Source organism: Aethina tumida, chromosome 2 (genome assembly GCF_024364675.1).
Source record: "Aethina tumida isolate Nest 87 chromosome 2, icAetTumi1.1, whole genome shotgun sequence".
NCBI lineage: Eukaryota > Metazoa > Arthropoda > Insecta > Coleoptera > Nitidulidae > Aethina > Aethina tumida.
This window is the reverse complement of record NC_065436.1, coordinates 140,971-166,681: the sequence shown is the minus strand read 5'-3', so window position 1 is coordinate 166,681 and position 25,711 is coordinate 140,971. Positions and strand designations below refer to the sequence as shown.

At 38.0% G+C, this 25,711-nt stretch overlaps 6 protein-coding genes across 9 annotated transcripts; 4 read left to right on the top strand and 2 right to left on the bottom strand.

Moving 5' to 3' along the window:
• The first annotated feature begins 85 nt into the window (after positions 1 to 85).
• Positions 86 to 1,516, top strand: LOC126264736 (uncharacterized). The gene is made up of 2 exons (XM_049963943.1): positions 86 to 1,039; positions 1,109 to 1,516. Exons 1-2 carry the CDS (start codon positions 230 to 232, stop codon positions 1,379 to 1,381), a joined length of 1,083 nt encoding a protein of 360 aa, XP_049819900.1. The 5' UTR covers positions 86 to 229; the 3' UTR covers positions 1,382 to 1,516.
• Positions 1,517 to 1,687: 171 nt separating this feature from the next.
• Positions 1,688 to 6,660, top strand: LOC109605559 (broad-complex core protein isoforms 1/2/3/4/5). Of its 2 annotated transcripts, none has more exons than XM_049963945.1 (4): positions 1,688 to 1,931; positions 1,992 to 2,357; positions 2,631 to 3,021; positions 5,189 to 6,660. In XM_049963945.1, the coding sequence occupies exons 2-4, from the start codon at positions 1,998 to 2,000 to the stop codon at positions 5,410 to 5,412; spliced, it is 975 nt and encodes a 324-aa protein (XP_049819902.1). In that variant the 5' UTR covers positions 1,688 to 1,931; positions 1,992 to 1,997; the 3' UTR covers positions 5,413 to 6,660. The 2 variants fall into 2 exon arrangements, with proteins under 2 accessions (XP_049819902.1, XP_049819901.1); XM_049963944.1 differs by lacking the exon at positions 5,189 to 6,660 and adding an exon at positions 3,996 to 4,975 and having other exon boundaries at positions 1,690 to 1,931.
• Positions 6,661 to 6,721: 61 nt separating this feature from the next.
• Positions 6,722 to 8,407, top strand: LOC109605553 (dual oxidase maturation factor 1-like). Its single transcript, XM_049963942.1, has 6 exons — positions 6,722 to 7,028; positions 7,123 to 7,180; positions 7,252 to 7,491; positions 7,567 to 7,932; positions 7,992 to 8,096; positions 8,154 to 8,407. The coding sequence occupies exons 1-6, from the start codon at positions 6,870 to 6,872 to the stop codon at positions 8,324 to 8,326; spliced, it is 1,101 nt and encodes a 366-aa protein (XP_049819899.1). The 5' UTR covers positions 6,722 to 6,869; the 3' UTR covers positions 8,327 to 8,407.
• A 128-nt stretch (positions 8,408 to 8,535) lies between these two features.
• LOC109605554 (uncharacterized protein C3orf38) lies at positions 8,536 to 9,569 on the bottom strand. Of its 2 annotated transcripts, XM_049963947.1 has the most exons (3): positions 9,362 to 9,569; positions 8,902 to 9,302; positions 8,536 to 8,810 (listed from the first exon to the last, which is right to left on the bottom strand). In XM_049963947.1, exons 1-3 carry the CDS (start codon positions 9,489 to 9,491, stop codon positions 8,775 to 8,777), a joined length of 567 nt encoding a protein of 188 aa, XP_049819904.1. In that variant the 5' UTR covers positions 9,492 to 9,569; the 3' UTR covers positions 8,536 to 8,774. The 2 variants fall into 2 exon arrangements, with proteins under 2 accessions (XP_049819904.1, XP_049819903.1); XM_049963946.1 differs by having other exon boundaries at positions 8,536 to 9,302; positions 9,362 to 9,566.
• A 366-nt stretch (positions 9,570 to 9,935) lies between these two features.
• On the bottom strand, positions 9,936 to 16,695 carry LOC109605558 (carnitine O-palmitoyltransferase 1, liver isoform). Of its 2 annotated transcripts, none has more exons than XM_049962805.1 (12): positions 16,517 to 16,695; positions 13,842 to 13,998; positions 13,645 to 13,781; positions 13,311 to 13,587; positions 12,735 to 13,255; positions 12,470 to 12,674; positions 12,302 to 12,409; positions 12,214 to 12,239; positions 11,610 to 11,672; positions 10,958 to 11,260; positions 10,461 to 10,902; positions 9,936 to 10,397 (listed from the first exon to the last, which is right to left on the bottom strand). In XM_049962805.1, the coding sequence occupies exons 2-12, from the start codon at positions 13,980 to 13,982 to the stop codon at positions 10,305 to 10,307; spliced, it is 2,316 nt and encodes a 771-aa protein (XP_049818762.1). In that variant the 5' UTR covers positions 13,983 to 13,998; positions 16,517 to 16,695; the 3' UTR covers positions 9,936 to 10,304. The 2 variants fall into 2 exon arrangements, with proteins under 2 accessions (XP_049818762.1, XP_019877701.1); XM_020022142.2 differs by lacking the exon at positions 11,610 to 11,672 and adding an exon at positions 11,818 to 11,883 and having other exon boundaries at positions 16,517 to 16,692.
• Positions 16,696 to 17,075: 380 nt separating this feature from the next.
• LOC109605552 (AFG3-like protein 2) lies at positions 17,076 to 20,434 on the top strand. The gene is made up of 6 exons (XM_020022139.2): positions 17,076 to 17,236; positions 17,291 to 17,559; positions 18,077 to 18,314; positions 18,374 to 18,675; positions 18,750 to 18,868; positions 18,928 to 20,434. The coding sequence occupies exons 1-6, from the start codon at positions 17,150 to 17,152 to the stop codon at positions 20,265 to 20,267; spliced, it is 2,355 nt and encodes a 784-aa protein (XP_019877698.1). The 5' UTR covers positions 17,076 to 17,149; the 3' UTR covers positions 20,268 to 20,434.
• Positions 20,435 to 25,711: the final 5,277 nt, after the last annotated feature.

Sequence of the window (25,711 nt, the reverse complement as noted above, 5' to 3'; positions counted from 1 at the left end):
TAAGCCCATCGACCGAACGATCCCCAATGAAAACCGAAAAGGGAGAATCCATCCAAATATAAATCTCCCTCAGACTCACACACACACACACACACACACACACACACACGTCGCACATATCGATTGGAAACGATTCACTTTTGCACTAATCGTTGCCCTGGATACAAATCAATCAACGGACCGTGCGAAATTCCCCGTTTGCTAAAACAAAACCAGTCCGATAGTTGCGATGTCCAACGATGGGAGCAACAAAAGTTCGAACTCGCACTCCGAATCGTCGAGCAGTTCCCCGAACCAAAACCAGCCGTACTTCCACTTGGACGGGAAAGATTCCATGTCCGATTTGAGTTCCTCGACGTTTTTCAGAAGTGGAACGGTCAGAAGAGTCAGTGCCGGTTCGAAGAAAGACGTGGAGGTGGAAAAGGAAGAGCAGGAGGAGCAGGAGAAAAGTCCTGATGCCATTGTGCCGGAACGATACAGGAAATCGCTCGACAGTACGTACAGACACAGTTTGGAATCGATACATGAGTACAAGACGTACTCGACGTCCAGTTTGGTACAAAATTCTTCGTCGGACCTGCAAGACTTCGCTCAAATTGACAATGACAAGACGATTATGAGCCAAAGTTCGAGCTACCTGAGCTGGATCGAAAGCGTGAACAGCGAGTATTTCGGATCGGGTGCTCCCAGTAACGATTTCAACGATTGCGACAACAAGGTCGGCGAATGGAACAACTTCTGGTTGAACTACAATAGTGCACGCAGTAAATATCTCTCCAGCACCTATTTATATTCGCAAGAGGACAAGGAGAAGGATAAAGTGGAGGACTTTTCGGAAGTGAAGAGTACGTGCAGCACTCAGAGAGACCTGACCGACAAGGGTAGCAGCGAGTGCGTGACGTTAACGTTGGAGGAAGTGAACGAGGCGCTCCGGTGTGTGCAAAAGGTTGTCGACATTTTGCAGATTGCCTCCAGGAGGGCCGATCACGACTTCGAAGATACGAACAATTCGTTTTATTCTCAGAGTTTTACCAGACAGGTAAGAAACTCTGGATTATAATAAGGATGACTGGTTAAAAATATTAATAATGTTTAATATGTTTGTCAGAGTTCCTCTATCAAAGAAGTGGACGTGGCGACGGTCGTGACGCGCGAACGTTCCTTCTCCTACGCCGTGGACGCACAAGACCTTCAAAAACAGAAACTGCTTATGAAAAACACTCCTCAGTCTTCGAGCACGAGTTGCATCAACGCACTCTTGAACACCGGCGTAGCCGACATGTTGAAGAGGGTTATTACCAAAAGGAAGGATGGCGCATCGACTGAAGATGGACGAGGATCATTTTCGGGATCGTTTCCGGACTGGTCCAGTGCCAAGTGACGGTGTGATAAAGTAACATAATTGTACTTTTTGCCGAGATGCTTTAAAAGCAAATGTGTGCCAGTTAATTGATTTCTTAAATTGTATTCGTATTTGTGAATTGTGTTTTTAATGAGAATCAATAAAATAATCGAAAAACGCATTTTTATATACTCATTACAACAACTATATGTACACTGTTTCATATCAATATTTATAAAATTAAGTTACATAAATTAATATTATTTTTTAGAAACATTAATTATCAAAACAAACACATTATTTTATATATTTGATTAAATTTAATTAAATAAAATAATTTGAATTGTTGAGTGCAGTTTTAAATTGGGCGCGCACTTATAGCAGTGGCCGTTGATTGGCCGACCGATTTTCACTGTCAATCACGAATCCCGGATACGTGCAAGTGCCCGGATTGGTCCGGAAATGGTCAATTAGGGGTCCTACATGTTTCACTGCGTTGTGTTCACTCAGTTTTGTTATGTAACTGTCCAAAATTACCGTTTTTATCGGCACAACGACTGAACCAAACCAAATCAAAACAATAATTTAGGTAAGTGTGTTTTAGGTTATTTTTAGTATGGCGTTCAGACTGAACCGTGTGATTTTTCAGAGCAAAATGGCCGCAACTGAACAGTTTTCCTTGCGATGGAACAATTTTCATTCCAACCTCACGTCAGGCTTCCATCAGCTCCTGGAGGCAGCTGATATGGTGGATGTTACCTTGGCAGTGGACGGACACTTCCTCCAGGCACACAAAATCGTTCTTTCGATTTGCAGTCCCTATTTCAAACAAATGTTTAAATTGAATCCGTGCAAACATCCCATAGTAATATTACGCGACGTTGGGCACGAACACATGAAAGATATTCTAGAGTTTATGTATATGGGAGAGGTCAGCGTGCTGAGAGAGAACCTCTCTGCATTCCTCAAGACAGCTGAGCTGTTGCAAGTCAAAGGACTGACTGGTGATGATTCTGTAAGTATTCATTAAATTTTCATAAAAAATGTCATATTGTCACATTAATGAATTTGCTGACACTGTCAAATGAACATATGTTTGTTTTAATCATTTGTCCACTCTTGTATATTATGTTTCCATTCTTTTTTTCCTTTTGTGTATATATTATGAAGTGTTTTATTTTTGTGGGTTGGCTGCTTGTCATGCCAATTTTATAACCAACATTTTCAACAACATTACTATTCAACATAAGATAAGTATTAACTAATATTTTTAAAATTATGATTTTAGAGTGAGACGTCGTCGCGCAAAGACGACAAGTTGGACTGCGACATTGAAGAGGAGGAAATGAGCCAGTATGATCAGATGTTGGAGGCGGACGTGGAACTGCCAACAACGCCGCAATATCCTCAGAAAATATCTCCTAGCCCGTCGACTAAACGCACAAACAAATCGAACTCTTCGGGGAACGCGAAGCGCACGAAAAACGAATCGGTCACACCGTCCCAAAGCAAAAAGTCCGTCTCGAACGAACAGTCGGACGTGAAGCCAAAGATTGAAGAGGACGTGGGTAATGTGAGTGAGAAACTGGGCGAGATGGACGAATCAACCAAAGAGGGTTTGGGCCAGATGTGGGATAATAATTTGGGGACCTCAGTTAATGATATTAAAATCGAGAATGGTATGTACAGTATTTGTTTTATGTGTATAAAATGATGATTGCATGAATTTGTATGAGTTTTATTGGGACTGTTTTCTTTTCCTTCTGACCACATATATCCACATTAAAGTATTTAATAGCTCAATTAAAAGTGGAATAAGATATTTATCAAATTTATTAGGAGGAAAACATTGCAACCCAAAAAAAGACTTGTAATAATTAGCTTATGCCACGCCACGATTATTATTTACATTTTTATAACATTTTAATGGTTAAATAGTCCGCTGCACCGAATTTAATTAGTGTGTTTGATTTGTGCATCCGCGTATTTTTCAGTTTCGACTTGTTATGATATTATTATGATTTAGTTGCGTGCGTTTATTTGTGTTTTGTTCCGAGTTTTGTTGATTTTCGTTTTGCTCGCTGCTCTTTTTCTGCATGGTAAGTAGTAATTGCTGAATACTAATAATGAAATTAACTGATCAAACAAGCTGCTGTTGTTTGGGACCTGATGGGATGATGGTACTGGCTGCAGGATGAACGAAACACTGGACGACGGACATCCAATATAAACAATAAGTTATTTCGTTTGAAAGCAAATGTAATAAACAATCTATTCAACTCTGCTGTGATATGAAAAACTTTCATGTGATTTACGTAATTTAAATAACTACTATTAACATCAAAACTAACCACAAGAATGTGCATTTGTAGATATTTTTATTAACAAAATATATGTTTATTATTCTTTTCCACAAGATTGATACTGGGATGACATTGAACGTATTTAATTCGTTTGCACCATACATACAACATAATGTGGAAGAGAATGATGGACCAGTTAAATAATAAACGAAAATAAAAAAGTTGAATTGTTTTAATTTGAATAAAACGATACTAAAGTCAACCTACCGAAAGCGCTGTTGTGTTGATTGCATGAGAAACGCTGAACAAAAACCTTGAAACTGAAAGAGAAAACGAAAATGTGTGTTCAGGCGGCGGTGGCGGCGGCGGCGGCGCTTCATGGCTGACGATAGAGAGGACGCTGAAACCGAGCGGAATGACGACGTCTGGCGGAGGCGGCAGACCGACATACCAGTGCGACAAGTGCTGGAAGAGGTTCTCGCGGCGCGACCATCTGCGCACCCACGAGAAGAACATCCACGGCGAAGACGCGGGTCCGTTCGCGTGCGCGATCTGCTCGCAGCTCTACAAGAACACGGAAAGTTTGCGGAAGCACATAGCCAAGTTTCATTTTCCGAAAGAGGGCGGCGCCGAAAGGCAGACTGCCCTCAAAGTCGAAGAAATTCGCGTAGAGAATTGATTTTGTTTGATCCCCTCATTATGAAACCGTTTCTTTATTCTTTATTTGTTATTTATCTAATCTTGTTTGTCGGGCAAATACTGATTCAGTCTAAATAAAATTTGTCCGTTATTACTATTCCAGTATGATCGTATTCAAATTAAATAAAGATTATTATGAATATTGTTGCAAAAACAGTACAAAAATGGAAACATGGCATATTATTATACACTGTTTTAGCACGGTGTTTACGTTGCCTCCCATTTAAATAAAGTGTATTTATATTTATGTTGAGTATTAAGATATGTTATGTATACTGCATGTGACACTGCTATATTTTAATCAACTTCATCATTAAGTTTCATTGTCAATCTCTTGTTTACTAGTCAGGTAGTGTATTTATTGACGATTTTAATTTATGATAGAATATTTTAGTCTAGCGGCGCCCGAGTATTACGTATAAAATGTTGAGGGAGATTTACTCTTTTTACGTAATACTAGAATGCCCCCTATTTGGTACATCACAACCTGTATTTGTTATTGTATAACTATTATTATTATCCTATTTTTTGATTTATATTAAATTATTCGATAAGACTAAATAAGTGCCTTATAATTGTATGTATAAACTAATCTGGTGTATTATTGAATGAATAAATGCTATTTGCATAATTAATATAGTTTCATTTGAACAGTTTGTACGTCATTCAGTTTCGTCTCTCGATAAAGAGGATGAATTCAATAATCCAATAAGTCCAATTAAAACCGGTCGTTCGTCACGAATATGTGTGTAAATGTTAGCTGCTAGTGTCCAACTAATAATTCCGAGAGGTAAACCTCCACTAACACTAGTTAATCATTTCATTCTATCCATTTGTATTCCAGATTCGCTGTTCGGGACGGACAACAAGGGCCACGTCTTCTGTCCGTACTGCTGTCGCAAGTTCGTCAACCGGTACAATCTGAAGGTGCACGTGCGCGACAAGCACGAGAGCAGCCCCCAAATCCTCGACTGTTCGATATGCGGCAAGACGATGCGTAACCAGAGCTGTCTAAGGGTGCACATGTACCACCACAGGAAGCAGCAAACGGACCAGGCGGTCGCGTAGGGGTTTGCATTTTTTATTAGTTTCATATTTTTTTTTGATCCATCATTTTTTTTTTTGGTTCTAAGTTAGATAATTGTTTTGTTTTTTGCTCACGTCTGTCTGTTGATCAAAATGGTGTTTTTATTAGTGTTACTATTTTATTATTATTATTATTATTATTATTATCTAAATATTAATTGTTTTGTTGGTTTGAGTGCTGCTGATTGAGGAATCTGCTTTTGCACGTTATTTTATATACAATTTATTGAATTAAAAACAAACCACCCATTGATATAAAACCATACAATTCTAACTAATTTTTTGTATGTGAATTTTACCTTAAACATTGTTGGACAATTGTGTTATTTACAGTGCACAATGACATTTTTAATCTAATTACTGTATAAATATGAACTATTTATGTGATAATTTACCTTAGTCCTGGATTTTATTTATTGATTCAGTTAATCATTAATTGTTTCCTAATGTGTATGTAATTATTACTTACCCTGTTTTTAACCATATTGAACGTATAATATTGATTTTATTGTTCTATTTTAACAAAATTCAATTAATCAGTATTCTGTTGTTATTTAATTTATATAACGGAACACAATCACTAAATATAAATTATTTTTATTAATTAATTAAAATAAAAAACGTTATTCCCCATCCGGCAACTCGAACCAAATGTTATTAACTATTATTATGGGTAAACTTGTTGTTTTATATAATTTATTTGTTTAGCGAGTATGTGAAACCGTAAATTAATTTATTAATCGATATTTTAAACAATAGTCTGCAACAAATACATTCCATTTTTACCACACGTACACATTCCATGTAAATATTTTATTCGTTGCGTAATTTTCTTCTATTGTTTGTTTGAAATTTTGTCTGTATTTGTTGCCTGTGATAAACGAAATATCCAAGCTATAGCTGAAGCAATAATTATGAATGATATTCTGGTACTGGCATCTTTTCTACCAAGTCAAGTTTGTTTGTTGGCAAACTTTTAACAAAGATTAAATATATACTTATTACATTTGGAAATTGTATATTTAATCTTTGTCTTTAGTCGATTTAGGCATTATTAAAATTGGCAGAAAAGGGACGTCCAAGTAGTTAGTAAAAAAATTGTTGCTCACGTCATTAATTATTGATAGTTTAGTGATTGATTGATTTATTGTGTATGCCTGAAATCTACTACATTCCATTTTACAGGGAAAACATTATCTTATTTAAAAATAATAAAACGTTTCATTAATATATTGACTATTATTTTATTTAAGTTTACAAACAATATTGTAAACCAAGAAAATACGTTTTAAATGATTTAAATTCTAAAATGAAATAAACCTACAATTTGCACATATTGCAAAGTAAACAGCTCATGTCTTATCTAATCAAACCAAACAGGAAATAAGATATTTTTATTCAACCATCAGTTCCATCAGTTTTTCAGCGAGCTTATTAAAATGTGGTTCAGTCTCGGTAGAAATGAAGGTTTTCCTACCATTTACGGCCCCAATCAGACGCCCGTGACCGTCGACGTCCTTGAAGCGGGCTTTCTAACGGCATTTTTGATACTGCTTCTTACATTCCTAGTGTCTTTTGTTTCCTCCAAAGTTTCCAAGGTAGGTGGAGATGATTTGTAAATAACCATCCAAAACGATGGATGAACGCATCGTGTTACTCAGAATAAAACCTTATCATTTGTTTGTTATTTAGACATTTTCCAACCTCATCCATGTTGTACTAGCTCTACTGATTGGACTGCTATTGCTCCGTAAGTGATTTTGCTTTTTAACTCTTGGCGACAATGGGTTTTGAAGAGAAATTAATTCGGTGACTTTTCAGTTGGAAATTTCGGTCAGGAATGGGAGGTGGGTCATATCAAATCGAAGACGTCTTATAAGGCAGGAAGTCCGCATGAAATTGACGCCAACATTGCGGTTAAAATTGGACTTAGAAGTGTCAACGTAACACTGAATAGTGACACTAAAAACCTAAATAACTCGCTGAAACATGAAACTATCGATTATAACGAAAGGTTCGAATGGACTTGGGATCAGGGCCGATTCGGATTCGGACCTTACGGTAAATGATTCGTTACCCACGTTAATAAGTGCAAACATACGATAATGATAAGTCATCCCTGCGGTTTAATTTCAGCTGGTAAACTACAGCAGGAATTCCGCGCCGCCCAGTACAGAGGTCTTCCCACTCCCATCCTGTGGATCGTCGATTATTTTGTAATAGACGGAGAGGGTTATCGTCACGGCCGTTTCTACAGAACTGCCGGGTGGTACTCTCATATTTTAATGTGGACTGCGTTCGCCACTTGGTTGACGACGGTCATTTTGTGTCGCTCCGTTATCGGATATGCCGCTTTCTTTTTGGGATTGACGGGAGCGCTACAACTGACGGCGAATTTAGTGTGGTTGGTCGTCAGAAATCCTTCCCAATTGGTTATCCCATTTGAGGATGCAGAAATCAGAACAAAGTTTGGAATCAGTTACTGGATCACCTTTGTCAATGGTTCTTTTAATTCAATCATTTTTCACATTAAATCAATCTATACTGGTTTTTATTTGCAGGTATTTTGTGTGTCAGTTTGGCAATAACTATGTTCGTTTTGTCTAAGTATTACGAAAAAGGTTTGCAATACTTTTTCTGTGTTGAAACAGACGACTACCGTTTGTGTAAGTATTTGAGCTTTAGCACAGCTTTCAACATACATATTATTTGTTGAATTCTAGTGCCTGAAGAACAAATGGTTTTGCGAAAAAAGAACCAGTATAGGCGGAACAAGGATGAACTTGAAATGAATCCTATTATCCACTCAGAAGAAGATCCAGAAATTGGGACAGACCATTCTTCTGCAACTTCTCCACCTCCTGTTGAAAGACGACATAAACCTAAATTCCGTTAGTTACTTTTATTTTTGATTAAAAAGTATTAATCAATGATAGCAAAGTAATGATAATAAAACAATAACAAATTCATAAACAAACTTTTATTCATTAGTATCAAAGGCTTCTTATGAAATAAACAATAAATAAAAATTGTTTACAAAGTACATATTATAGAATCCAAAACATTATTAGTTTATTATGGAAAATACCTTATATTTTTTACACATAATTAATAACATAAATCTATTTATTCAGTGTTAGGCAAACTTAACAAGACATCATTGGTCAAGTCACTATCGGTCAGACATGGAGGTTTATCTACATTTTTCACTCTCAAATTTAGTTCTGTACTTTTAATCTTCCAGTTGTTCTCACTAAATGGATCCCTTGCCAAGGCAAAAACTTGTTCAAAAACACCTACACAGTTTTCATTATGATGTAGAGTACCACACACTAGAACCATGACTAACCCATGAGGATCCATTCTTCCTTGAACTCCATCTGAGGTAAAATTTGGGTTAAAAAACAGTTTGTTTTGGACTGACAAGCTTAAGAGGGTGGACCCAATATCTTGTGGGTTATTCTCAATTACCTTGCAGTCTATATTTACATCATAAAATGTAATTTTGCAGCGAGAATCATTGAAGAAATGGCTTGAAATCTCCTCCTTTTGATTCACCATACCAAAAAACCATTTGACAAAATGTTCAGCTAACGAGTCTATCCCATGGTCATCTCTGGAAACACATATTTCTGTTGAGTGGGTTTTTGAGATGTTTTCAATAGTTTCCTCTGATGTTTTAGAGTCTAATTTTATCATAGGAACTTCCCAATATTCAGTAATTTTTTCTATGACATCAATTTTTGTGAGAGGCAGTTTAACTGGGATGTTTTTATCATGTAAATATGAAAACAATATTTCTTTAGTGACGCTTCTCCGTTTTAATAGACTGTGCAAATCTGTTGAATAAGTTAAGATTGCATTAACTGCATCTGAAATTATATTTGTTTATTATTGTATTAATAATAAATATGAATCGAATCAAACAAACCTTCTCTGTTATTTAACTTCTTTTTTAACAAGCCTTGTGTAACTGTAGCAGCCAATGCAAACAAGTCTACATCTTCAAATTTGGAGAATATTTCTTTTAATCCTTCTTTAGCCTTCACGTTTTCGATCATGTTTAATCACATTATTGAGAAAAACATTGTATTTGTACATAAAAATGTGGGGTTATGGTGAACATAACCAACAACTGTCACCATGACAGTTCTACATAGATAAAAACACGTATAGCGCCACGTAGTTCACTTATGCTCAACCCGGCGATTAAAAATTACAGATTTATGTAGAATATATTATGCTAGTTGTTATTACATTCTGTAATTTTCTATCTTAAGGTTGGGCATATTTGAACTAGATGGCGCCACTATACTTTTCCCCTTCTAAAAATTTGGTTTTTAAGTACTTACGTTTCAAATGTATTATTGTTTGTCAAATACCTCGTAAGTATTTATTTATATTTAATCTTTTAATTGTATTGTAGTAGTATTGTACTAATACGTTATTCATTTTATTGATTTTTAAATCTTATATTAGTATGAATGAATAAATAAAACAAATAATAAATGTTGAAATCGATTTATTAGGTACACATGTATAATGTAGTAATGAAAAAAGTCTAAAATATAACAGATCAAACATATCTAAAGTACATTGCATTGATTCTGCACAAAACAGTTGTTCATGTTATGATAGTTTGTCGAAATTCGTCGATAGTCGCAAAAGTGCGACTGCGTCTCAACATAAAATTATTAATTAAATGGTCAGTTACAAACTATTAATTATATGAACAACAGTTTAATAATAAACAAACACGACAAATCAACAAGTTGCCAACTCTCGTCCCAACAATCGGACATTTCTCGCATTTCTTATACTATGTCTATATTTTACCAAATACCGAGCGATCATTAATATCTAGGAAGAAACAATTATTTTTTGCCATTCAGTGACTTGTAGTCGAGATGAAGTTGTCGCATATCTTTTAACGCTTGCTCAATTCGTCTTGCGAATCTGTGACAGTCCTGAAACAAGCAAATAACAATTGATTTTGGCCAATAAAATGGACGATTCAACGAGTAATTTACCGTCATGCTGCTGGTCTTCTTGTTTGATATGTGGAAGAACAATAAATCCTCTCCGGCTATTATGTAAGAAACACCGTAGCCATCATCAGCCACGGGTCCAAATCCACCTCCTGCCGAAATGCAATTCGGAAACCTCTTTAAATCAGTCTTGGAGGTCTGTCCGTGCGGCGTTTGTGACGTAGACAACCTCCACGGTTCGCTTAATACCTCTTTGAGGAACGGTGAGTCAACTTCCAAATATTTTGAGACGACATAGAGGCAGAAGAGGTGGCGGTCGATACCTTTGCCGCACATCGCATCCTGGTAACCCAATTGGTGGCGTGCGCACGCTTTTTGAAGCAGCTTTACCTTTTCCTCCGTTGACGCTTTGTTCTCTACCATGGCTTTAACCCACGTTGCCGATTCCACAGTGCAAGGACGCACTGTTTCTGTTCTGCCCTCCCTGAAAAACGCAACTGTGTAATTCTAGTGTTATAAGAAAAGAACGATTTTCAAACCTGTAAAGTCTCGTCATGCTAGCTTCATAAGTAAGACTGAATTTGCCGGCATCTCTGTAATATGCCAGTTGCAATGCCATTTGCAAATAAGCATCGGGACTGATGTGACACTGCTTCATGAAGCCTTTGCCGTACGCGTCGTGAACGTATATACGTAAATCCAAATCCTGAATTAAATCACGGGCTACTATCAAAGCCTGATCGATGGCTTGTTGACATTCCTCCTGAATGTCCCATTTCAATCTCGTCGGAGTTGGAGGAGTAATTTCAGGTGTTCCTAGCGTATTGCCTTTCTCATCATATCTATACAATTAAATTATTTATTTACTTGTTATTGCTTATATATACGCGGCTATGGTTAGAAGGTTTTGTTAGTATAGAAAAGCAGTTTAAAAAGCCGGAATAGTGTTAGTTTGTTATTTATTAGTACCAAGATTAAACGACTGTTCTCCAATTAACAGTGACATAAAGAGTTTGATCTGTTTAATCTGTACTATTTCAAACAGATCACAACAAGTTATATTTGTATTAAATTGTTAATGCTGTAGACCAACATGAAAATGAGTGCATACTAGTGATAGAAACTGATGATTGTGAAAAATGGGCAATTGTGTCACAAATTACTAATCTACATCGAACAAATATTAATTACCGTTGCTCTACTTCATCGAACAACAAGTACTCCCAGAGATGCCCGAGAATTGGAGCATCAGCCCTAATTAAACAAAAAAGAAAGAAAAGGAAAGTTTAGCCACAACCAAAACAACAACAACTACCGAAGAAGGTACGACAACAATATCAACAACAAAATACAAAAAGAGAAGATTCGCAGGCGATCTCTAGCAAATTTGGGAAATTACCGGTCTTCATGTGATGGTGTTGTGATCACGTACTCCCACACGTGAGACATGACAGCTGCGTCCGCCCTATAAATCAATCATTCACACTTTAAAGCGGACAAATCGATAAAGGTTTTCAAATTTATCATACAATCTCTAAAGTAGCCATTTATTAGAAAGATGTTTTTAAAGTGTCAAATTTATGTGCAAGTGAGTTGAGCTTGTTTTTTACTTTTACTTTTTAATATTATGTAATATATTTTTTTTTGAATCGGATTTAATTATAATTAATATTGAATGAATTCTTATACTATATAAAATTGAAAATATAATGAATATTATTGTCGCACAGTATTGTATTGTGAAATTAACTTTAAATAAATTAAATATTAGATATTATTGCAATAAAAAACTCACCACGAATGTTCAGCATTAAAACCAACCTGTAAATTAATTGTTTAATAGAATAAGAACGTTTGGTTTTGAATTAATAACAACTACTCACTCTGCCGTTATTTGAAACACACAGTGTAAAGGATTTATCAAACCATCTGTCGTAACCTTTCCCGTGTAATAAAATCTTCCCAAAATTGTCCAACTTTTCTGGGTGTTTCTAAAAATGAAATTTTTAAAATGATTTTCTGTTAATCATTAAGACTAAGGTCAAACTCACGAGATCAAATTCATATGGAACGTCGTCTAATGCAACAACAAAGGCCGCTTTTTCAATACAATCCAATGAGATCTTGTTAACTCCTCTGTTGAAGTGGTGACGTCTTGTGTTCGCCCAATGCGTTCTTTCGCCAGCTGTCAAGGCTGCCAATTTTTCTTCGCCAACCGCAGGCTCAGATTTGTCATCCAGGATATGTTGAATTTGTCTGTAAGATGAATATCGTTAGAACAAAACCAACTAAAATTCATAATATTGGTTTGCATACATTTGAATTTCGCACGGCTTCAGTATCCTTCCTTTATAAATGATGACTTTGAAGTATCTGCCTCTGTGATAAACTACGATGTGGTTAGAGTCGGCCCAGTGCATGATTTTATCAGTTTCTATTCCGGGTATACGTGTAGTGTTGAAAATCCTCTCGTACTGCCACGAGCACAAGGGCACCAAACCCTGCACCAAGATCGGTTCCAGTTCTTGTCGTTCCACCAATCTTCTGAACGTCAGGAATGTGTAAATAGCCGACGCCGCTCTGGCTGCCTGTATTTTCGACCTGTGCTCTAGAATAGCGTCGATACCGTAAAAGTTTGAGTTGATCATTAGCGGAGAACGTCCTCGCAGGTAAACGTATTCCTCCCACCAATCCGAGACGTAATTGCTGGACCACCAGGACTTCAGGACCAAGTAACGTTGTAATTTGGCACCGATTCCCTTCTGGAATTCGTCCGCGAGTTTCTCCATTCGCCGATAATTGGCGTCGTCGAGCAAGGGGCGCACGCTTTGAAGATACTGAAAAGGCAGAGATGCAAACCAGAACTGAACAGGAGTGTACAACTGAACTTACTCTTGTCATCGTTTCGCTGACGCTGGGCAAGGGCAGTCTGGGCAGTGATCCCTGGTAGCTGTAGAGTCGAGGCGACTTCCATGCGCTGAACACTTTCACCAGCCCAAGCCACAGTTTAGTTTTGGTTGATATTTGGCTGCCCTTGGCCCTCGACTCGTACATCCACCCTTTGTACATTAAGAGGAGTCTCAAGATGTAGCGCAGCATGTAGATGACGGTGAGCCAGGCGGTTAAAGACGCCAGAAAACAAGCGACCAGTTGCCACGTCAATGTGCTCCTGAGTTGGAAGAATCTTGTTTAATGTGTTGTTTTTTATTTATTTATTACTTCTTACCCAGGTAATATATGCAAAAATCTATTTGGAAGATCAAACGGAACGGGGTATCCAGACAGTTGCATTATCGATACGATGGATGTGAGCACCCATAAGCTGGTCCAGTGACCGGGATAGACACCATTGTGGACACTGTTCTGAAACGACCAATATTTATTTAGGAAGAAGAAAAAAACAAGACGTATGGGGCCACTTACTTGGAACCTGGCTAGGCGCTTTTTCCAGGATCGTATACCCGATTGCCAAACGAGGTCGAGGACCTCGCGGTCAAAGTTCACGTCCCATCCTTCGTGGGTGATGGCGAAGGAGAACGCGACGGCCTGATGAGCTTCCGCCATGGCCCCCGGTCCAAGTCTGAAATCAACATTTTAATTAGCGTTCAACAGTAATAACGTAATTATTATCTCATGGTCAATGTTTGCGGTTTTATTTTATAGGTGACATTGAATGTGGTGATTGATCTTGGGTCAAAATACAAAATTTAATCGTTCGTGCAAATTACTAATAAACTTCTCTCTATTTGACGGAGCATCCACTAAGACAATTTAATGAAATAAAGTCCGATTATCAGTACAAGGTTCTTTCCATTCATTCACCGCCAATTCCGCGACACGTTTCCAACTATTGTTCGTACACACTTTGACCTCGCCAATTAAATTAATCCATAACACAAAATCACTTATGCAATTATTGAAATTGGTAGACAGCGCGGTTTTCCGATATTACCATACGCTTATTACTTCGATTAGTTTATGTTTTCTCGGAATTTATCGGTTTTATCTGGAAGTACGAGCATTTTCAGGAAAACGTACAAAACAACGGTCACACGGTCAACTTGTAGATATTATTAGTACGTCCGTCCTTCTTTTTTTCCCGGAAGAATGCGACGATAAATTATAATGACGTCCGAGAAAAAATAGCGACATTTAATATTTTTTTGTTTACAAGTGATAATAAAGTATTATTGCGTTAAGTTGGTTGGATGGAAACGTTATTTTTAGCAGGCACGAGTGAATTAATGTAATCCCGAGTATTATCTAAAGTGGCGACAAAAATATATGTTTCAAGTACGAACGTAACAAACATTGTAAATATGTCCTCATTAATGGACACATTATCAACAAACTCATCAAAATTTATCAAATCTAACGATTGCCACTCGAAAACCACATTTTTTAATTATCGTTTAAGATTTAATTTTTGGTGGAATTTCAAGTGTTACCTTGCAAGTTAACAGTAAAGAAGCAACAACTTGTTTACCACTGAAAAGAAGAATGAATTACGATTTATGTTTTTATAGACTAAACACGATTAGATAGTGTTATCAATTATGCGGTTACTGTAAAGGTACACACCTCCAAAAACCCTGATAAATCTAATGGTAATATAATATGCAATTAAACATTGGTTTGTTTGCGTTGACATTTACTGATATGTAGTACAAGATTGAACAGTATTTGTTCTTTCCAAATCACTTCCAAACATCCATACCGTATCATTGTGTTAAAAACATCGTTTTGAAACGTTAACCAGACTCGTGGCATAAAATTACAGTTACGTAGCCGATAATGAAAATGCATAATTCATGCATGCACATAAAAAAAAAGATTCACACAATGCGTTCACGATTTAAATATGTGACGCGGGCGAATTTGAAAAAAATTTGTTACGACAATAGAGGTGCATTCCAGATTGATTATTTTTCGAATACAATTCGCAGGTCGCGGGTCGATAGCCTTCCTGTATCGAAAAATATATATTCAATCACGATTGATAAGCTCGCTTTGACCTCGATTCATTCATTTGACTGTATAATTATGTTTATATTTCACGTTGAAGGTCAGAGTACGTCCAAGTATGGTACTGACGAAATTATTGGAGAGAAATTGCATCTTAACTTTCCAAATGCACGTCAAGTGATCCTCATTAATAATAATGAACATTCCAAGTTTACCGTTTCAAATTACACTTGTGTGAATTAATTCAAAAATCCTGTGCCACATAGTCAGAGCCATTACAAGCCATTACTTTATTTTATTCCCATTTCTTCCTAATGTTTGTCGACACAGGGAAATCGAAATAATAAATCTGATACTCGAATTTATATCGCGATTATAGATAGAGGATTTTATTTTTTGCAAGTATGCGGAATTAATTATGATCAAATCACGATAATTTATATTGACGAAAAATAAAGTGTTTAGATACTGCAGGCACTACGCTTCGAATATTTTGTTTTTATAATTCCTAAGTGCTGCGTTCAAAGTTGAATTTTAAAGAGTCTTTATTTATAAACCTACGAAACTAGTTTTTATTATGCGATCGATCAAGTGTAACTTAACTGTTTGTACACGTACAAGTTTGAAGATCGTCCGTTTCAACAATAAACTTAAACAGTCTGCAATTAGTTGAATATGGTGTTTGAAAAATAAAAAAGATAAAAGCTGAATGAAAACTAAAGGTGGTGGCATTGTATTAACTGTACAAATTGGAAACTTGAACCTGGCCGTTGGGACTTTCTCTCTGCGAAAACGTTTACTGAAACGTACTATCTAGCAAATCTATTCCGAAATCAGGTGTGGGCGAAATAATTTAAGAGAATCCAAAGTCCGATCGGTCCAAAGGTTGAAATAAGAAAAACAAACACAACACAATCCATAACTACGATGTTTTTATTTTTCTTAAAAATGCATGCATGCATGGACGTTAAAAAAAAAACGTTTGCAACGATGTTTACTATTTGATTTATCTCGGATTATGTATAAATAAATACGTAGTATCGGCTGACCCGAATAAATCTCTTGTTTACTTCCTGTTGTTTTTTGACACATGTCACACCGTTTTAACCTAGAAAATCCGTCACAAAACTTACCAACGAAACAGAAACAAAAATGATTAAACGTAAATAAAATCAAATTTGATAGTAACACGTTAACAAAATCTAAATTATAAACCGGCTAAAGTTTCTACTAGAAATAACGGAAGACGAGAGCCCGTTTAAACACCTATGACGCACCAACTCGGACTGGCATATTTTTTTTTCGCACGGCGATCTGTCAGTACTGATGCGCACTGCGCATTGCCGGTTTTACATTTCTTATAATGTATTTTTAATTTAATTTTGCTCCTATGTAATTGAGTCCTCCGAAATGACTGGTTGTTTATCAACACATATATTTTACTCTAGATTTATAATTTAAAATACATAATTTTAGATTAAATCTTGTTTGTAGTTTATAATCTTTTAATGAGTTAATTCTTAAAACTATTTTACAAGTTAAAAATAATTTTATTTACTGACATCTACTCTTGCAATGATTAAATACATTTTTACATATAAAATATATAAATTTTAAATTATCGGCTAGTTATATGGTCAAAGTTATTATGCAACTGTTGCCGATGTGTCCGATTTTACCGACCGACCATCTGCCAGAAAGTATGGTTAGGTTACCATCGAGAGTTATGTGATGACAATTAATTCAAATAAACCCAACAAGTTGTGATGGCATATCGGCTCCTTAACACCGGCAAGTTGTTCGAAAATTTACTGTGTAAAACGTTGAAGCAGTACAATGTAGAATTACCCAGGGTACAAAATAATTTCTACATAACCTAAAAACCAATTGTAATGTTCCAATTTTAGAGAAGCTACACGTTTAAAACGGTATTAAACGAATGGAAACTGTTCTGCGAGAAACCGCCAAAGGGTTTCGAAAAGTATTTTAAGCCTGGTAAAGATGCTCCAAAGGAAACAAAGCCCGATTCAAAAAATTGTAAAGAGGGCAAAAAGGATGCCAAACCACCACTAGAAAAAGAACCAACCCCAAAGCCTCCTCCTCCGCCTCCACAACAACCAGGTTCAAGGCCTTATGATCAATGGTCATTTGGACTCTTTGGGGGCACTGGAAGTCGGTGAGTGTGCCTTAATTTTTGATGTTTTTGGATTTGTTCACTTGTGCCTTACTCAACTTGTATGTTTGAAATGTATTGATGAAAACCTTTAATTTATTTGTTAATGTTGTGCAATCAATACAAGAACAGTTCAAAAAGCAATTATTATGATTTAGTTTGGTTTAATCAACATTAGATATTTTAGCATTGCAAATTATTATCCTAACAATTTAAACTTTAACGTTTTAAGTCTTATTTAGGAATAACCACTGATGTAAAATTGCTTTTACCATAGTTGTGAGTGTCAATAAATTGTCATATTATATATAATTTTATCATTCATTCTACATATAGTACCTAATAATTGTTATTGATAATATTGAATCAGTATTTATACATTTAGAAAAAAATGCCAAAGTATATACCAAAAATATTAATAGACTTAAAAGATTACTTAGTGTAAGTGCAGATAACTTTTTGACAATTGAATATAGCGACAAACGCGTTACGAATTCTAAAATGTTGTTTTTCTATTCAGTGGCAGCGGCGGGAAACCGTTTGGTGACAATGAACGGGACAAATGGTACGTTCTGGGAGCTGCGGCGGCAATCGCATTCCTCGCCACCGTTACCATGTTTGAGATGGGCTACAAGGAGATTGGTTGGAAGGAGTTTGTTCACAACTATTTGGCCAGAGGTATAGTTGAAAAGCTGGAAGTGGTCAACAAAAAATGGGTACGTGTACGACTGTCACCTGGGAATACAGTCGACGGTGCGGTAAGTGTGTCCATCCACCTTTGTTTGAATGATTTTGTATGAAATTAATTGATTTTTAGAACGTGTTGTGGTTCAACATTGGTAGCGTTGATTCGTTCGAACGCAATTTGGAAAATGCTCAGGTAGAGATGAACGTAGAACCACCGAATTTCGTGCCGGTAATTTACAAAACCGAAATCGAAGCAGCTAGTTTATCTGGAATGTTGCCGACGATTTTGGTCATCGGTTTTCTTATATACATGATGCGTCGTTCGGCAGAGATGATGGGCGGCAAAAAGGGCAGGAAGGGAGGACTGTTTGGCGGTGTGATGGAAAGCACCGCCAAATTGATCAATTCTAACGAGATCGGTGTCAAATTCAGGTCGGTGTTCATCATTTTGTAATGTAAAAAATTATATTAATATAATATTTCATTTCCCCGATTGTTTTTGCTAGAGATGTGGCCGGTTGCGAAGAGGCAAAAATCGAAATTATGGAATTCGTTAACTTCCTTAAGAATCCGCAACAGTACATCGACTTGGGAGCGAAAATACCCAAAGGAGCCATGTTAACAGGTAAATTGATGATGTCAAATTGAAATTGTTTAAAAAATTAACGAAATGTCGTCATTTAGGTCCACCGGGAACAGGAAAAACGTTATTGGCCAAGGCGACAGCGGGAGAGGCCAATGTTCCGTTCATAACGGTCTCCGGATCAGAGTTTCTCGAAATGTTTGTTGGTGTGGGTCCCTCCAGGGTCCGAGATCTCTTTTCGATGGCGAGGAAACACGCGCCCTGTATCCTGTTTATAGATGAAATCGATGCGGTTGGCAGAAAGAGAGGCGGCAGAAGCTTCGGCGGTCACTCCGAACAAGAGAACACGCTAAATCAATTGCTGGTTGAGATGGACGGTTTCAACACGACAACAAACGTGGTAGTTTTGGCTGCCACCAACAGAGTGGATATATTGGACAAGGCGCTGCTGAGACCGGGCAGATTCGATCGGCAGATTTTCGTTCCCGCTCCAGACATCAAGGGACGAGCCAGCATCTTCAAAGTTCACTTGCAGAACTTGAAGACGAACTTGGACAAAACGGAATTGGCTCGGAAGATGGCTGCCTTGACGCCCGGCTTTACCGGTGCGGACATCGCAAACGTTTGCAACGAAGCCGCCCTGATCGCCGCCCGCGATTTGAACGATTCCATAAACATGAAGCACTTTGAGCAGGCGATCGAGAGAGTGGTGGCCGGCATGGAGAAGAAAACGAACGTGCTGTCGCCGGAGGAGAAACGTACAGTTGCTTACCACGAAGCTGGTCACGCGGTTGCCGGCTGGTTCCTGCAGTACGCGGATCCGCTGCTGAAGGTCAGCATCATTCCTAGAGGTAAGGGTTTGGGTTATGCGCAGTACTTGCCCAAGGATCAATATTTGTACACCAAGGAACAGCTCTTCGACAGGATGTGCATGACTTTGGGCGGTCGCGTGTCCGAGGAGCTGTTCTTTAAAAGAATTACCACCGGCGCACAGGACGACTTGAAGAAAGTCACACAGAGTGCCTACGCCCAAATAGTTCACTATGGAATGAACGAGAAAGTGGGAAACGTCAGCTTCGACATGCCAAGAGAGGGCGAGATGCAATTAGAGAAGCCCTATTCGGAAACGACGGCCCAAATGATCGATGCAGAAGTACGTAAATTGATCGACTGCGCTCACAAACGCACCACCGAACTCCTCAGCGAACATAAGGAAAAGGTGGCCGTCGTCGCCGAGAGACTGCTCAAACAGGAAATCATCAGCAGGGACGACATGATCGAATTATTGGGCAAGAGGCCGTTCCCGGAGAAATCGACTTACGAAGAGTTTGTCGAGGGAACGGGGTCCTTTGAGGAAGACACCGCTCTTCCTGAGGGACTGAAGGAATGGAACAAGGAGAAGATTCCGGCAACGGAAAATAAAACTCAACCTTCGCCGTAATTGTTATTGTAAAGTTTTATTTCTAAGGGATTTTGTAGTTTGAACTGGCTACCGGGTCGTTCGGTGTACCCAACTTGAATGTAAATATGTCTGTTATGCTTTACATTTTTGCCTCAGAGAGGTTTATGTACACCCAAAGGATCTATAAATAAATTATTAGATAGACAGCTCTTTGCTTTATTTCATTATTACGAAAAGGTGTTTAAGTTTATGTAAAATGATTTGTTGTTTATTTTCTAGAAAAGGAGAGAAAGAGGGAGGGGGAGTGTGTGAGGGAGAATTTGAGCTGGTCCAACCCTGTTGTTCCGTAGTGTCGTCAGTGTGGTTTTTGATGAGGACTGATCCCGAGGACCCAATTCCACCGACGTAGATTGGAGTTGAAAAGGGGTCGGCGGGGGCGGTAGAGGGAGCGAGAGCGGCCAGATTAAATTTTTCATGGCCCGTCGTTTCGTTGCTGCCGTCCCGAGCACTCGTAAAGGGAATGGGTGAATGAGCAACAGTCTCCGTGCTCCAAAACGGCCCAACTGGGACAATACCCACATAGACTTTCGGAATTTTCATTATTTTTATTTTTCGGCGGCAGTGCTCGATGTACCAGCAAAGTTATTGCACAAACAAATGTAAGTATAACCGTCTCACGATTATAATTCAAATTAATATAAACTGTTTTTTTAAAAGAATGTAATAAAAAAGAAAGTTGGTCGTAAATTGTTAAATTTATAGTTATGTAGATATAGCAGAAAAAGAGATAAATGTGTGCTGGTTTGGTGCCACATCTTATGGCTGTATTTATTGGAATTTTTCTGCCAAAAAGTAATTTCCATGTAGGAGAAAACAAGGACGGACACGAGAGTAATACATAATAAACCGGCCACTACTATAACTGGGTCAACGCGACCCTTAAATTATGCCCGACGTGCATTATAACAACGGCGGATTTTAATTTATCGCCGCACGTTGAAATAAATAAGGACCGGGGGCGATTTATGGTGGCTGCACTTCCGCCAAAAATGTCCGGGCCAAAAAGTCGCGACGAAAAAGTGTGTGAGCGAAATCGGAGGCGATGTATCAGGCCGACGTGGACAAACGATGCTGCAATTTGCGCATTTCCTCTTGTTTGCCTTTGAAAATTATTATGTCTTTTGATGCACCCTCCAACATATTCTTTTCTAAAGAATTTTTATGTTCGACTTGTAAAATCTTGTAAAAGTTAGTTATTGTCAGAACAGAGAGTTGAGAAAGACAAAGAAAGCTTATTATATTATTATTTATTTTTAATATTAATAAAGTGGAAACTCAATCAGAAAATGGGATGGACGTTAAAGATAAAATTGAGTGAGACGGTTACATTTTGACAGGCGAATATAAAGCTGGATGTCAAACATAAACGGCGGATTTACGACCGTAATCCGGGAGGAAAACTGGGAAAACAACATCGTCGATGATGCTCACTCATATTTTATTCATCCGGATTAGAATGACGTCGAACAACACACATAGACCGGTTCGTGTGACTTAGATTATCTCGATCATACTTTATTAAGGGTTTTGTTTGAGCCAAATATTGGACTAATTCTATGAATTATTATCTCGGGCGCTTTTCTCCAAATATTTATTTTGTCCGTTTAGTACAGTTACGGTGCAACGAGTATATCCTTAGAATGTTTAGAGTATTTTGTTTAATAATAAACAGAGTAATGATGAATGAATTATATTTCTTCAAAATGTTGCTTCATACGAATATAAAATTGCGAAATAAATTCGAAATGGTGTCGAAGTCGAACAGACATATTTGACTGAGGTGGGTATACCCTAAAGAATAGAAAAGGCGAGATTGTTGGTCGGATTAATCTGTATCTGGATAATGCGGAGTGTCACATCCCAAAAATAAAGATATTAAAGTTTGAGAACGCGTCCTCGAACCCTACATGACATTTCCATCAGCCACATTACGATCCCGTACCTAATACTGTATCCGTTCGTTTCCTGTGATGTAAAAACTTAACGAAAACGCAAAACTCCCATTTGCAATTAAATTCATGTGTCACATTGTGATGTTTTTGTTCGCCGGACAATGGATGTCAGTCCCGCGTCCTCAGAATGTGTTTTGCAGCTTTCCATGGTCGGAAAGGTCGTCTTGGTTTTGGACGTGTATAATTCTGTTAGTAAAACATTTCTCTCGTTTGTCTGTCACATGTAAATGAAAAGAGTTATTCATTTTTTATTAATATAAATAATATTGTTATGTATATGGTTTTACATTGGAATTATGAGTTAAATAAATGATAATAATTTATTTGCATATTTTTGCTGATGCAATTACGGAAAAGCAAGTTTAAATTAAAAATATACACACAAGACAAGTTGATCCCATCAGAAATAATGACATACTGAATACTTAACCAGTAGTGGAACTATTCAGGATGTTGGGTTTAATGTAGCGCGTTGCGATTCATCAGAAGACGCGAATCACGAATCGGAAGTTCGGAAGTTGTATTCGCAGTTCAAATAGCGATTAATTAAAACGGGGAACGTAGTTATACACTGTGCGGTTTTATCGAATCAAATGAACTAATCCTGCAACTTATACATACACTCGCAAACAAAATCAACACACTCTGATGTGCTAACATTTGTGTATTTATACCTTTTAGATATACAGAAGCAAAATGAAACGAGTTTACTTTCTTATAAGCCAGCATGGCATAACTTGTTGGATGAGTTGTTAGGGGTGATTTTTTATTGGTGCATGTGTCTAAGAAGGGAAAAATATGTAATGTTACAATAAACGATACAGGAATAAGTTGTTAAAAGTTGTGTTTGTTAGTGTAGAATGTGGTGGAACATAAAGATGTACGATACGAGTCGCAATCAGACAAGTTAAACAGGAGGAAAGTTATATAAGTCGTTTGTTGTGCCGCGCAGCAATTTAACTAATCTCAGTTTAGTGTTGCCATAACTGTACATAAGTGTGCCATGTTATAAACCCACGCTTTCCACTATAGTTAGGCCCAATTGTCCATGGAAATTATCTAGGAGTTATGGTGGGATTTGCGATCCGGGGATTGAGACAATGCGAGCGTCGCGACGCCGCGAAATCCACCGTTCTCCACGTCTGTTCTTGTTCGTAAGAAATTTTGGAACAGTCGCGACTTAATCAGTAAATTAATTGTATTCGTTGCGTACCGCTTATTAAGTACGGTTTTATACGAAATCGGGACAAGTACAAAGGTCAACTGGAAATAAACACGTCGAAATGTAACATAAAAGCGGGTTTTGTGCTGACAATAAGCACAAAAGCCGATCGAAAAAATATAACTGGGTCGCTTTTTATCCACACTCCATAACAGTCGGCATTGTTGGGCGGTAATCTGAATGGCGGATCCGGTAATTGGAGCGATTTTAGATTTTCACGATGAATATTTGCTTTTTGGCACGTTCGTTTGGGATAATGGTGAATTAGAGAGTACGGACGGTCGGCTGTCCGGTCACATTCATTCCGGACAATCATTCCGAAGTTGCGTCCCCAATTGGAAAGTTTTTTCGGCTGTAATTTGGGTCAAATGATGAATCGGAAAGTTAATGGGCGAATAAGTGATGGATTAGCCATTGTTTTGAAGGGAGGATCTTGGAATATTTTCCACGTAAAATTGAGGCGAAACTGTCGGCCAATTAAACTAATCCAATAGGCAGAACTGGAACTGGAACTGGAACTGGATACGTCGAACGCAGAACCGACTGAATTCGTTCCCGCATAACTACATAAGCCCCTAATATACAATTTAAGCAAGTCAATTGTCCATGTAAATTGGACGCCGACCGCGAATCGAAAATTCACTTCCCTTCTCCCAACTATTTGCGTTCCCGACCGATAACAGGGTTAATATTCAAATCGGACACACTTTTCCGTTTTTCATTCAAACGACCCGTTCCGAAGTTGTTAATTCGATGTGTGATTGGACAATTAGCTCAATTAAATAAACCGTATTCTGTGGCTTAGTTCGAAGGATATTCGCAGTTGATACGTGACAGACGGGATCAATATTCAAATCGGCCGACTAAACAAACATCTTTAGTTTAGTCGGTGTGTCGTGTTTTATTCAAATGTCCTTTTCCGAGCAACAACGAATATTTTCTTTCGACATAAATTATTTTGGAATATTGAATGCATAATGGAGTTGTTTTGCTGGTTTTCCTGTTTTTCCCGGTTTCCCCTCGCTCGTATCGTTTTATTGCCGTTACATCGTTACACCTCATTTGTACCATTACCATGGAACGGAACGATAGGGTCGCATATTGGCTTCTTTATGAATATATTCTCCTTTATGATTTCGGATTCGGAACGCGGATGGAAATGGCACTTTTCCTCGTCGTCCGACAAAGAGAAAATCCCGAAAATCTCGCGCCGTTAATTACGAGTGTCCGACGAGCCGGTTATTTATCAAATTAACCAGACAATTAAGTCGGCAATTCCTCCATGAAGCGGCGAAGTGGAGCGGGGAAACGACGGAAGGCGGCAAAAGGAGGCCATAGATCCATCAGGGGGGATCAGGATCGCACAGGGGTCATCTGATAGGGGTGCGAGCCGCCCCCGCGGTGCCGGTGATTTACGGCACGGCATTTCCCCGTGAATCCATCACGTGCGCCCGTGTGTCCGAATCCATCCCTCCTCCCTCCTCCCTCCTCCCTCCTCCTCGATCCCGCTCCAGAAACGATACCGAATTACCTTTTCTGCTTCGCATTCGCATACCTGTATTAATGAGGACAACATCAACAGGTCCTGTTTGAAGGTGCGCTCCTAAACAAACAGTTGTCCCGCTGAGAGTCTCTTAGTGCGGACCTGTTTAATTATTGAAGGACCACCTGTGTCGGTGTCGTGTGTTTGGACCCACTTGTTTTCACCAATTCCCTCTCCGCCGTAAATTTACACAACTTGTTACTCTTTTTCCAAACTGAAATCGTCTGATACACTTTATGAAGATTAAGATTTAAGCAGCTGGAACAAAACCAGTGAGGCCGGCAAATAAATAAGAGGTGGAGTAGAAGCAGAAGTTTGTTTTTGGCATAATCCCCGACCTTCATTAAGTCAAAACCCACATTAAGTCAAAAGTTCGTCTCGAGTCGGGATTACGGTCTACGTCCGTAAGTTAACTTTGATAATCGTTCCACATTCGAAATTAAAACGCAATTATGGACTTTAAGCTGAGATTCCACGAAACTAAGCTTTCTTTTCATTGAATTCGATCTGAAAATGATGAGAATGAGAATAGGGCCAATTACTAAATCAACATTAAATAAACACAATTAAATGTTGTGTCACTAACACTAAACTAAAAGTAACACAAGTCCCCAGCTCATATTTGTTTCCCGGGGAGTATTTAAATGCAAATGCAAGTTGCATTGGAAACTTGAACCCGACGATAATCACGTTAGTTTTGGAGTGG